At 39.8% G+C, this 14186-nt stretch overlaps 1 protein-coding gene across 1 annotated transcript; it reads left to right on the forward strand.

The window, feature by feature from the left end:
- The first annotated feature begins 536 nt into the window (after window positions 1–536).
- Window positions 537–13975, forward strand: LOC143862536 (uncharacterized). The gene is made up of 3 exons (XM_077373610.1): window positions 537–954; window positions 2679–2889; window positions 9040–13975. Exons 1-3 carry the CDS (start codon window positions 781–783, stop codon window positions 13776–13778), a joined length of 5124 nt encoding a protein of 1707 aa, XP_077229725.1. The 5' UTR covers window positions 537–780; the 3' UTR covers window positions 13779–13975.
- The last annotated feature ends 211 nt before the right edge of the window (window positions 13976–14186 follow it).

Below are 14186 nucleotides of genomic sequence, written 5' to 3' on the forward strand. Positions count from 1 at the left end.
CGGGGATTATAGCATGTGCTTGACTCCTGCTCATTACTCCTTCGCCTTGTGGGTTGGAGATTCAAGAGTATTACCAACGAAGAAAGGGGAGAGATGAATTGTGACTGAACTCGGTCTTCCCAAGCTGTCATCGGCTTAGAGTATATTGCCTCCTAGAAGGTCGGTTTCCAATTTTGAACGTGACTACTTATTCGGACGTGATAAGGTCCGTATTAATGCATAGTAAAGCCATTAAGTCGGTTTCTAGATAGTTGGGATTACCACGTGTCGTTCATCCACGGTGGGTGCCGGTTTTACTCCTAACAGGAACTACCATTTTATACCTATAGGTGGGCCTACTATCTCCACCCATAGTCCCAAGAACATGCATACGGTTGGGCCCAATATTTTACACCTCACATATGCATAGCATGGGTGCACAAGACGAATTTTTGGTAATTAATAAAATTTTGGAGGGTTTCCTGTACATAGGTGTTGTTTTAATTAATAAATTTTAGTAGTTTTGGCGAGAAAAAGAAAAAGAAAAAGCAGATGCTTCCGATGTGGGAAAGTCTAGAGGAAGACAAAAAGAAAGACTAGAAGTCCAATCGTGGTCTCGAGTCGTGCAAAGTCTCCCTTTAGCTTTTTCCCGGTACAACCACAGATAAAAATCATGGACACAAGAAAGGCTCCGCAGAACTCTCACTCGGCTATATACACGAGTGAGAGTGCAGAGAGAGGATTTCTACTGTGAGTTTTTGTTATTAATTTGCTGCTAAGGGATCTGTTTTGACTAGTATCATGGCCACTACCGGTACTAGTACGCCAAAAGAACACATTGAGGAGATAAGGAGGGTGAAATTCTCAATCGGAGGAGAACCAAATCTTCTCACTGAAGACCTCCACCAGGCTGTGAAAAATCTCTCCGCAGAACTTTACGCCAAAGACGTCCATTTTCTCATGGAACTCATCCAGGTATAATGGATAATCTTAGCCGTTGATTGTGACCGTCATGTTGAACCCAATCTGAGTTTCACCCCTTAGCTGTAACGTCGTGTATATGATGGGTGGCCATACATAGGATGGCACGGACCACACCATAGGATGATCCAACCTGTCCATTTGATGGGCCACAATCTAAGTAGGCTGTGCAGTAGGATGATCCTAAGCCTCCAATTTTTCGGGGTTAGGATCATCCTATGGAAATGATTTTTGCCTATCAAATTGACGGCCTGGATCATCCTATGATGTGGGCTGTATGTACTTTTTTAAAAAAATTGGGTATGTACGGGCACCCATCTAATAGTTGAGCATTTAATATTGGAATTGGGATGATCCAAAAGATACGTACGGCCCTATCCACATGATGATCCAAACCGTCCATTTGTTGGGCCACAGCATAAATAGGTTGTGCCCCAAAAATACTTCTGTAGGATGATCCTAACCCTCCGATCTAATAGAGGGACTGCACAATTATTAAAACTTCTATAGATCGTACGGTGAGGATCATCATATGGAAATGATTTTTGAGGCTTAATCTATTTATGTGTTGGCCCAACAAATGGACGGTTTGGATCATCCTATGGAGTGAGCCGTACCATACTTTTTATTTTTAAAATACGGCTTTACACTGCCACACATCATATAAAATCTCCGAATAAGGTTCCAATTCAGTGTTTTCAGTACAAGACGACGACCTGAACCACTTTACGGTGTCGCCATATAATCCAGTATTTTCTCAAAAGGTACGGCAGACTCCATGGGTTGATCCAAACCGTCAATTTGTTGGGCCATAACTTAAACATAGTTTGTGCCTCCAAAATCATTTCCATAGGATGTTCCTAGCCCTACGTGGTCCAACAAATGGATGCTTTGGATCGTCATATGGAGTAGGCCGTACCATACCTGCTGAAAAATACCAGACTATACGGCCACACAATATAAAAACTCCAAAACCTAGATCATATTTATTTTAGAGTTTTTATATCGTGGCCGCCTGTGAAGTACTGCCTTGATATTTGATCCAACAACAGCCTACTTTTTCAAAATTTTAAGGGGCTGCTGTTGGATCAAATATCATGGGTAGATGCCCTGCCAGACTCGCCGGTGTATAAACACGTCAAGGTTGTACGAAGAGAGTACCACCCTTGATATTTGATCCAACATCAGCTGCTGTTGGATCAAATATCATGGGTGGGATGATGAGTTCGTGTTCATACGCCCATTCATTATGTAATTCTCTTTCTGTGCTTTTATATGGTAAATACCAACAGTTGGGCATGCTTGTTTGGTTGATCCAAACCATTCATTTGTTGGGCACTGACATAGATAGGGGGTGCCCAAAAAAATCTTTTCCTGAGACTCTACGATCCATGAAGGCTTCTACACAATGCCGTACATTTTAAACCTCAACAAATCGGAGGGTTAGGATCATCCTATGTAGAAGATTTTCTGGCACACTATCTATGAGAGGACCCAACAAATGAATGTTTTCGATAATCCAAAAATGTGGGCCCAGTGTTTTTTTTGGGGCTGCACTTGCACACACGGCCATGCACCATATAGTTTCTCTCTCTTTCTTATATCCATGAAGTCTCTATACGTTAATAGGAAAATATACTTAGATTGTTCTTCGTAAAGTTTTGTTTAGAAAGAATATTATATGATGAAGATGATGAGTTGAATTTTATGTTACGCAGAATGCTGAAGATAATGAGTATCCTGCTGGTGTGAAACCATCTTTGGAGTTTATCATCACATCAAAGGATATAACTTTGACTGGAGCCACTGCAACCTTACTTATTTTCAACAATGAAAAGGGTTTCTTTCCGAAAAATATTGACTCAATTTGCAGTGTGGGGCGATCCACAAAGAAAGGAAATAGGAACCGTGGTTATATTGGAGAGAAAGGTCCGGTCTAATTTGACACCATTATTTTTCAAATTTTTTGTTTCAAAAGTTTTAATGGTTCATCATTCATTAGTAGTCTAAGTGTAGATTAGTTAATTTTGTTGATTATAAAATTTGAATTGCAATATTTGATTCTCGGTTGGTATTTGTGAATGAAATATTTTTTCTGATTCATATTAGTGAAATGTTTAAATGGGCTTCAGACTTGTTTTTTAGGTGGTTTAGATCTTGCATTCACTAACATGGTCCTTATTTATTTTGTATTTGAAACATAAATGTTTTCTCCTATCGTTAAACATTTTTTTTGAACAATAAAAAATCGAAAAATCTCCAATGCCACTCTTCTAACTTTCGTCGGTACAAGTCTATCCATGTCACTATTTGCCGATCTCTTCATGTGCTGAATTCGTACATGAAAATCTACCACCTACTCTAAATCTCATCGACTATATGAACAAATCTCCAAGGGTGGGGATGACTATCGTCCATCCACCTAATTACGTTAACGGAGTCTCCCTCTACAATCAACCTGCGTAAGTCCCCTCACCTCTATAATTCTAATTCCTTTCACCTCTATAATTCTAATTTCTTGAAGGACTGCTCTCAATTTTTCTTCATTAGAATCCATGATCCCAATGGGGCCAGAGAAAGCCCACATACTTAGACTCAATCATCCCTGAGAACTTCTCTGACCTCGGCTGGCCCTAGGTAACCCAAGTATGAGCCATCAAAGTTAGTCTTCAAGAATCCTTGTTCGGGAGGAGACCGACGAGAAGGGGTCTCCTTCGTATCCCCCTTTAACAAATCTCTCTCCACCAGTTCCATAAATTAGTACTTGAGATGAACCTAAGAGAAATGATGAATTTTTAATCAAGTAATAATAAGATAGATGGCTTTCATAAACAAAAAGTACAGACTTTTAACTAAGTCTCTAAATATTCTATCATTTCATTCCTTTCAAATAACCCCTATCGAAGCCAGCAACACCACTCTCCACAAAATCCTTGGATTGGGTAACCAACAATCAAGGATATTAGTCATCCTAGCTGGGAAAACCCACGATAACTTGAATCTCTCTAGAATTCAGCACTTGACATCTTTGGCTATCCTGCAATGAAGAAAGAAATGATCCAGTCTGTCTGCATTTACACATGGGGTGCAATGATTAATAATTAGCATCTTGCGATTGAACATATGACCCACTGTCAAAATCGTATTTTTGAAAAGCTATCTGCCCAAATGCGCAAACTCTATTTGGAGCAGGCATACTCCACAATCTGGCCAGACGAGAGAAAGAAGGGTTAGGAACCGGATGGTGGTTGAAAGGTTTGACCGTGAATACCCCAGACGAACTCCAGATCCAAACCCTCATCTTTTCCTGACTTCTTAATGCCGCACAAGCCCAATGAGTTCAACAAACATGTAATACCGTCGATTTCTTTCTCATAAAAGCTTCTCCTAAACTTTATCTTCTGTGAGATCTGGCCCTCCTCCCACTAAAAACAGTCTATGACGATGACGTCCTTATATGAAGACACCAAAAACAGATCAGGGAACACCACTGCCAAAACAAGCCCTTCTCACCATTTTACATGTTGGAATTTTATCCTTTCCATAGAGTAGACTTTAAGCCTAATCCCCTGGTCAAACTTATGCTTGATCTTCAAAATATCCCCCCGCACAATCAATCCACCTTTCCTGATCTGATCTTCAGAAATCCACCTTCTAGGGAGAGAGTCATACTTGTAAGTGCTCGGTTCCGAATAAGCACAGACACGATCTTGGGCGTGAAACTTTGAGAAAACACATGAGATTATCATAGTTAGTTTCCAAATGAACGCAAAACACATACCTCTCTCCATAGCTTATGGTTGGGTATGCTTGTCAACAATTTTCTGTTCTATAGTGAACTCCTCATCTGTAATAAGAGGCTGATGCACAAAATTGAGTGAGAAGCCCACATCCTTCTCACTTCACATCTACAAGCCGATGGGGGCCCAGATGCTCGGTTTCACGTGGCTACAAAAACCGGCTTCCTCTGTCTCCTTTGGCGTGCGTGAGCAGCTTGGACGAAGGGATTTTTAATCCTTTATATATACCACAATGGGAGTTGGGAAAGGAGACTCCCATCATACTCAGTTCCCTCTCTCCCCACTATCTATGTTGTGCATGTTTTTAGAAAATAACCTCCTTTAGCATGTTTGAGTTTATCTCAATCACGAAGAACTGAGCCCATAAGATCATTGCCACGATCTTTGCAACGGCGACTTAATTAGGATTTTCCGAACAACACTTGTTCTCAATAATCTTGGTCCACAGCTGACAACTCTCTTCCCCAAATCCCCATAACCATTTCCCAAGAAAAGTGTTGTTCACACTTCTCAAACTTCTAAAGACTAATTATCTTGCCTTCATTGGTTTACACACCGCTGCCCAACTAACATGATGAAACTTCCTTTTATCATCAGATTTACCCCTAAGAAATTCCTTTGAATCTGCTCAATCCGATCGATCACATTTATTGAGTATCTAAAGACCAATAAAAAGTATCTATGGATGTTGGCAAGAACCGCCTTCATGAGGGTAATCCTTTCTCTCAACCAATGTTCTGAAAATCGGAATCGAATCGTAAATCGTAATAAGGGTCGAATCGTAAATCATAAGATTCATTCAGAAACAAAATTATCTATATCTATATATAATAAACAAATTAAAGAATAAAAAGTAGCCAAATATTCATTTTTCAAACAAATTCTTGAATTCAAATAGAAACTACCATGCCACTAGGTGTTCGATGTTATTAAACCATTGTGGATGGTTGTCTTGCTTATATGATAGTTTCTAAGTATGTATTTGTGTTTATTCTAGCATTTCCTGAAGTTTCATCTTTAAATTCTATCATTTGTATATTTTTTTCTTCATATGTTTCCGTTATTTTATATGATTTGCACTGAAATTTCCAACCACAACTGAAATGCTTCCGTTTCCTTGGTGACCAAAATTGACCCAAATCGAAACCGAAACTGAAATTTAAAATATCGGGAGTGATAATGGTTGTGTTGCTTGGACACTTGGCACTGGTATCAAGTTTTTGGGTGTCCAAAATGTCTGATGCAACCTTAGAAATTCCAACTCAGGGCACTTTTCATCCATACAAGAAATTAAAACATGTAAAAATAAAAAGTAAAAATATAATTGAAATTGAACTTTAGCGTAAATTTTAAAAGCATATAAATTATTGAGTTGTGGTTTGCTGATTAGGATTTATGAATTATCAATCAATGATTTTTATTTGAGTAATTTTTAAGATGGTAATATAAACTAAGTAGGGATTTGCAAGGGACCATCGCAGAAGGCATTTTGCGGGCTGGCTGTTGCAAGAGAGTGCAGGCACCTCAGATGAATTAAGTGAATAAGACAATCTGTTGAAAAGTGAGCCGGTCTGCGAGTTTGCCTTCTGCGATGGTCCCTAGCAAATCCCCACTAAGTAACGATAAGTCGATAAGTAGTAACTTCATACTATCAAATATTCTTAAGGAACTAAATTACTAAAGTAGTAATCTCAACAGTCAACAAACAGCAGTGGTAATGAATAAACATCCATGGTTCAAATTTTACATAACATCATACTTCATAAGATGTAATAACTGTCAAGAAAAGAGATTGCACCATTGCAGACTTGCAGTCAACATACATACATGTTCATTGAATAAATGTACAACGGACATTTATTTTTGATTAATATGAAAACAGAATAGCACTTTAGATTCAAAGTTTAAAATCCAACATGAAAGGATTTGTATGAGTCATACTACAAATTACATGATTTGATAATGGGCACTGAAAACAATTCAGACATTGATTAATGCTATTCGTGTTGGCACTTAGCACTAAACTTTGATTAGATAGTACCAACCCGTCCAAGTATTGACCTGTGAGAGATGAGTAATTATCAAACATCCAGTTTATTATTAAAGGTGCTGGGCTCCCAGACTACTTGATTTTCAAGTGTTCAGAATGGGACATCTTTAAATGGGGTGTCAAGTGTCCAACGCTTTTGATAATGTCATCACAACACTCCATAATTATGTAACCACAGGTGTTTTGTCGTGTCCAAAGGTGTCCAATCGTCCAGAAGTTCCAAAACTTCAGTCGGCCAAAACTTTAGTGTTCAGGTAACACAGGATAATTGGGAAATTTAGAAGACAAAAATCAATTTAAAAGGAGACTTTGATATGAATGATTTGCTGGAATCAATGATGAACCAAGAAGGGAACCACTTAAACCTAAAGAAAAAAAAATTCTACAGATCATCTTAATAGGTTCAAGATGATGTATCGCAAGGAAGTTGGTACTCCAACATTTTTTAAAAGAAGATGAGTGGGAAAGAAGGTGAGGAAGTCAAGACAGAATTATGAGATACATTAGGGAACCCTTTTTTGTGGACTGCATTAGGGCATTCATAGAGGGTGAAATGGTTCCTCTTCATGTACCCAACCTAGATTAGCTTGCTAATGTGTCCACCAATGGACTCAGTAAAGATTAGCATAGTTTGAGTAGTGAGCTGAGAATGTTAAGTGGAACATATCAGCTTGAGGGTGAATGACAGACAAGATTAAAATATCCTTATTAGGGGTATTTATGTAAATTGAACATGAGCATATGAGTCATTGTAAACCATCATATTAGATTGATTGATTGATAGAATGAAGCTTACTATAACTCTCTTGGATGACTTGTTTCTCCTCCTTTTTCCCTCTTTCCTTCATCTCATACATTTATGTTCACATGTTAGATTGCAGAAATTAATGATGGTTTCAGAAAATATCATCCTTATTGTCGCTGTTTCCAGTTTTTGAATCATAAAATTTAGAGTGCTGCTACAGAGACCGAATGTAGAACCGAGGTTGGAACCCTATCAAATCCTCGCATGCCACATGGCACGTGAGGGGTAGTTTTGTCATTTTCATGGAGAAAAAAGCCAAAAATCAAGGGGAAGATTGCTAAAGTGTTAAGAGGCTATTTGTTTGGTTCCTGTTACGTGCCTAATCGGCCGTAACACAAATTAACAAAACTAAAAGAGAGAATAGACTCATAGAGAGGGGGATGGTTGATTCGAGACAACCGGACCTCCTAACGGCTAGTTTCGAGAGGAGCCATGACTCTGTTAAACAAAGTCCTTTGCTGTAGATTTTTCTTCCTTTTCTCTTTTCATTGAATTGCTACTACATAAATACAAGCAAGAGGGAGTGCCACATCACAACCACACCTACCCACTAACAAGACACATCATAAATAACTAACTCCCACTACCCTAAACACATTTGCCACAACTAATGGCCATTACACTAAAACACATACCCACTATTATGCACTAACTAACCCCACATATATCATAAGAAAATATACATAACATTCCTTCCCCCTTACAAACGACCTTGTCCTCAAGGTCGAATTATCAGAGAAAAACTTATTCCACCCAGGGTCCCAAATCTTAATGGTCGCTATCAGTTGAACCTCGCCTCCAAAATCCATCGTGATCAAAGTTGGGAAGAAATAAGATTTTTCATGAAGCCACTTCAAAATGATGAAATGATCAAGATGATCCTTGGTGGTGTCTGCAACAAAACTATCTTTGTCTCCATCAATTCTCGCATTTTTCTTCACATGAACATCAACACTTCCAAGATTTAACTTTTCTCTGTCTTTACGCATTTCTTTGATCTCCTTGCTGTTTTTTTCCAAGCCTTCCGCAAACCGCGGGTGTTCTTCCATCATTTTTAAAAAAAGTACTTTGATTTGCCGGAAATCATCGCGTAGGGATTCCAAAATCTCTGAAGGCCCAGCCATGATGTAGGATCTACCGCTCTGACACCAATTTGTTACGTGCCTAATTGTCCGTAACGAAAATAAATGAAAAGAAAAGAGAGAATAGAGAGAGGGTTACCATATCATTATTCTAAAACTTTCTGTTATTCTCTTGAAATTGAGTTTTCTTTAACATGCTACTTTTAATGACCAAGAGTATATTTCATCCCTCCTAAAGAATTTAAGAGTAAGTAGGATGCATGATCGTTTTGAATAGTTCAAGATTTCCAAGTATACTTGAATATGTTTCTATAACAAAATTCCGTCCTCGTTGATTTGCAGGCATTGGGTTCAAGAGTGTATTTCTGATTACAAGCCAGCCTTATATTTTCAGCAATGGGTATCAACTAAGGTTCAATGAAGACCCACTTCCGGACTGCAATGTTGGATATATTGTCCCTGAATGGGTGGAGGAGAATCCAACCCTCTCCGACATACATCAGATCTACGGTTCTGATCAAAGCCTTCCCACAACAGTTCTAATCCTGCCTTTGAAGTCTGAAAAGGTGGGAGCTGTGAAGCAACAACTGTCAAGCATACACCCTGAGGTTCTCTTATTTCTTTCGAAAATCAAGAGGCTCTCAGTCAGGGAAGATAATGACAATCCCAGTCTCAACACTGTCAGCGCAATATCTATTTCAAGTGAACCCGATTTCCAAACAAGAAAGAACATTGATGCCGAGTCCTACACTCTTCGTCTCTCTGCAGAAGAGGACTCTGAAGAAAATGAGAAAGAATGTAGTTATTATATGTGGAGGCAGAAATTCCCTGTTAAATTGGAAAACAGAGTCGAAAGGAGGATGGAAGTTGAAGAATGGATGATAACTCTGGCTTTTCCAAATGGGACCCGTCTGAATAGAAGGAATACGGGGCGGAGCTTCCCCGGAATCTACGCATTTCTACCCACAGAGATGTTTACAAACTTTCCGTTTATAATTCAGGCAGATTTTGTTCTAGCATCATCGAGGGAAACGATACTCTTAGATAACAAGTGGAATAAAGGCATCCTAAATTGTGTGCCTTCGGCTTTTGTCAATGCTTTCATCTCACTTGTCAAAGCAACTGAAAGTGCACCGGTATCTTCCCTGCCCCCAATGTTTGAGTACTTGCCAGTGGGTGAGTCCTCATATCCAGAGTTGAATACTGTTAGAGAGGTGATAAAAGCAAAAGTGGTTGCAGAGCATATCATACCATGTGAGTCATACACACAACAAAAGATATTCTGCAATCCTAAGGAAGTGGGTAGGTTAATGCCCGCTTTTTGGAATATATTGATCAAGGCCAGGGAGCAAGGGGTGAACTTGCACAATCTGTCATCCCACGGAACATTTGTTCTTAATTCTTCATTTGATAAAGCTGGATATGATTATGTTTTGGATTTCTTGGATGTGGGACATGTGGATAACGAATGGTACGCCAAGTGCATCAATAGTTCTAATCTAGTATCGGGTGTTTCCGAGGAAGTTTATATGGAGCTTCTCTTCTTTTTTGCTGAGAACTGGGACGGCCTTTTCCGAAATACTAACGCTCAGACAATGCCTCTTCTGAAATGTGTGGATCAGGAGGGGAAGGTCTCTTTGTGGAGTATTAACCGAGCTACGCAGCTGTGGCTGGAGAAAATATGCTTATCATCTGATGTAGAGCACATTTCCTGGCTTATGAATTGGAATCAGGAATTCAGATGTGCCGGGGGCAGGTTCTTCATGCCAAAAAGTACACAGGAGGCTTTCAAATTATTTTCGAAACGGGAGACTGTACGGGAATGGCTTCGACAACGAGCAAATCTGGAGGATGTCACTGTCAATGGTTATGGTGAACTGGTTGTCAATGCACTAAATAGCGATAGAAGGCTTGCCATTGCTTTCACTCATTTCTTATATCACTCCTACATAGAGAATTATTTGTCGGAGCGGGAAGTCAGTAAGTTGTGTAGTTCCATGCCTCTTGTAGATAGCTATGGGTGTATGATTACACAAAGGAGGGGGGTACTGGTCCCTGCAAATGGAAGCAAGTGGGTGGGATTATTGGGTTCAAACCCTTGGAGAAGACAAAGCTATGTAGAATTAGGAGAAGATTACATCAGAGCAGGCTATTTTGCCAATGTATATGCATCTGAGAAACAGCTAATGCCGTTTCTAGAACGGCACGCCAATGCGTCCGACATACCCGATTTGTGCCCTCCGGATGCTGAATTTGCTACTGTGTCGTCTCCATTAACGAAGGAAAACACATTTTTGCTCCTAGAGTGGATTCAAAATCTGAGGCGTATGGGCATCCCTATGCATCAGAGCTTCTTGCAATGCATAAGAAATGGGAGTTGGCTAAAAACGTCTGTTGGTTACAAGCCTCCGCCAGAATCATTCCTATCTAGCTCAGATTGGGGAAGTCTATTGCAGATGGGGTCCGTGCTTGTAGATATTCCTTTGATTGATCAAGAGTTCTATGGCAATAGAATAAGTTCTTACAAGGAAGAGCTAAAAACAATAGGCGTGATGTTTGAATTTAGTGAGGCATGTAAATTCATTGGCGATCATCTCATGTCGTTGGCTGCTTCCTACAGCTTAACTAGGGCCAATGTACTTTGTATGCTGAAGTTCATAAAATTTCTGAGCGAGAACTATTTGTCTCCCAAAGAATTCATCGAGAGTGTAAAAAAGGGGAGATGGCTAAGAACCTCCCATGGTGTCAGGTCCCCAGTTGGGTCTGTTTTGTTCGATCCTGAATGGACAGCTGCATCCAAGATTAGTAACCTCCCCTTCATTGATATAGACTACTATGCTGAGGACATCCTTAACTACAGAACAGAGCTTAAGTTACTGGGTGTTCTAGTTGGTTTTAACCAGAATTACCAGCTTGTGGTTAGCAATCTTAGACTGCCATCATCTTTATCTTCTTTGACAGCTGATAGTATTGTTTTGATACTGGAATGCATTAGGCATTTGAGATCATGCGAGTATCTAATAGGAACCCTAAAAGGTCAGAGATGGGTAAAGACCATCCTTGGCTACAAGTTACCGGATGAATCCTTGCTTTTTGATTCTGAATGGGGATGCCTTCTAAATATAGTTGATGACATGCCATTGATCGATGAAGAATTTTATGGGCCCCGCATTAGGTCATACAAGAACGAGTTGAAGGAAGCAGGGGTCGTGGTAAGTTCCGAGGGAGCATCCAAGTCAATTGCTAAACGTTTCAAACAGCTTGCATCTAAATGTTCTGTTACAAAAGGAAATGTGCTCTCTTTGCTAGATTGTTACAGGAACTTTAAGAAACCGCACGATCCTTTCTCAGATTTATTGAACTGCATCCGCGATGAGGAGTGGTTGCTGACCTCTCTTGGCTACAGATCTCCCAAGGAGTCTGTTCTGTTTGATGCAGAATGGGAATCCGTCTCTCCAATTGCGTCTCTTCCATTCATTAATGATTCTGACCAATTCTATGGCAAGGACATCTATGAATATAAAGATGAACTCAAGGCTTTTGGGTCTGTTGTGGAATTCAAAGAGGGATCAAGGTTTGTGTTTAGTGGTCTTAGGATTCCCGGGACTCCGAGCGAAGTGGCCCCTGCGAGTGTTCTTTCACCGCTGAAATGCATTCGAAATTTTTGCCCGGGCTCCTTACCTGAGGAGTTCTTGAAATGTATTGATAAACGATGGTTGAAGACGCATGTGGGTTACAGATCTCCACTCGAGTGTATCCTATTTGATTCAACTTGGACTTCTTTCTTGCAGCGGGAAGATGGGCCTCTCATTGATGAAGCATTTTATGGATCTGAAATCACATCCTATAAACCAGAGCTTGATGCAATAGGAGTGACCCTGGATGCTCAAAAAGGTTGCTCATTGGTTGCAGGTAATTTCACTTACCATTCTCAGTTTGATGTTATAACTAGAATTTATACATACTTGAACAAATTCAACTGGGAGCCAGACCATAAGTTTGCTAAGTGGATTTGGATCCCAAATGGATGTGACAAGGGTGAATGGGTTAGTCCTGAAGGCTGCGTTCTTCATGACAAGGATAATCTCTTCAGCACGCGCTTGAATGTTTTGGAGAAACATTATGACAAAAAACTGTTTGGATTCTTCTCATTAGCTTTTGGAGTAAGGCACAGTCCTAATATTGATGACTACTTGAAGCTCTGGAGCGATTGGGAGAATTCACGCAGCCAATTGACATGTGCCGAATGTAATGCTTTCTTGGTGTTTGTTACAAAACACTGGAATAAAAAAACAGAGAAACTTCTCACTGATAGCATTAAAAAACTACCTGTGGGTTCCGCCTTAGGTGAAATTCTGTTACTCGACAAGCAAGATGTGTTCATTCCTGATGACCTACAGCTGAAGGATCTATTTGAGAAGGCTTCTCCGGAACCAGTATTTGTTTGGTATCCTGAACCAAGCTCACCTTCAATGTCTCTTAGTAAGCTGTATGATATATACGGAAGTATTGGGGTTAAAACAATTTCGGACGGTGTAAAGAAGGACGACTCTCCGATATTGTATGACATTGAATTCAAGAATTTCAATCAAAGCGGAGCCTACATTGGACGTGGGTTGTTCAGAATTATACTTGGGTTTCTGGCAGACTCTTCTTTTGAAATGTCTGCAGAGATGAGGCGTCAGATTGTTAAATACCTTCGTGATACTACAGTGTTAGAGACTGATGAACCCATAACGGTGAGTTATATCCTATCACTGTCGTCAGGGAAGAGTATTAATGCAAATGCGAGCCGGATGATTCGCTGGGAGAGAGAGAATGCAAAGCTGTTCATTCAGAAAAATAAGAGATCGTCCGGGCATAAGGCTAGAGTTGAATTTGCGACTTATTTCTCTGAAGTAATATCCAGTGGACTGCTGTGGGAGAATCCGGATCGAATTGCAGGTCTCTCTGAGCTTATCAAGCTCGGTGTTTTTTGTGAATTTGAAGATGATGCTGTTGAGTTCTTGCTGAAGACCAAAAATCTGCAACTTTTCATCGAGGATGAGGAGTTTCTTTCGTCTCTTTTTCCCTCTAAGTAGTGGTTTGAATCATGGACCATGGATGGATCAGTAACTGTGCTTTTCTAGTAAGGTTTCTTCGCTCGTTTGATCTTTTGAAGCATGTTTTTCTGTTTTACTTTTGCTGTCTGGTTTGTAGAAAATAGTAGAAGCCATGTTCCAGTGTTCTTTTTTACTTTTTCATGTATCATTTTCTTTTTCATGCTTTATAGGATCCTACTGCCTTAAGTTCATCATTTGCATTTTATTTGCTGACTTTCTCTGCAGGTCTCTCCTGTTCTTTTTTGGTGTTATAGTTTTTGGAATATGATATCACTGAAATATTAGATGAAATATTAGCTAACTGTAATTTCTAGGAGGGAACTGATATGCTCGCCCCTGTTTCGAACTTGGGATAGCCAGCTCTAGTGTATTTATGACTACTCTTTT

This window comes from Tasmannia lanceolata, unplaced genomic scaffold (assembly GCF_043159265.1).
Source record: "Tasmannia lanceolata isolate RefF3 unplaced genomic scaffold, GAP_Taslan_0.1 ptg000037l, whole genome shotgun sequence".
NCBI lineage: Eukaryota > Viridiplantae > Streptophyta > Magnoliopsida > Canellales > Winteraceae > Tasmannia > Tasmannia lanceolata.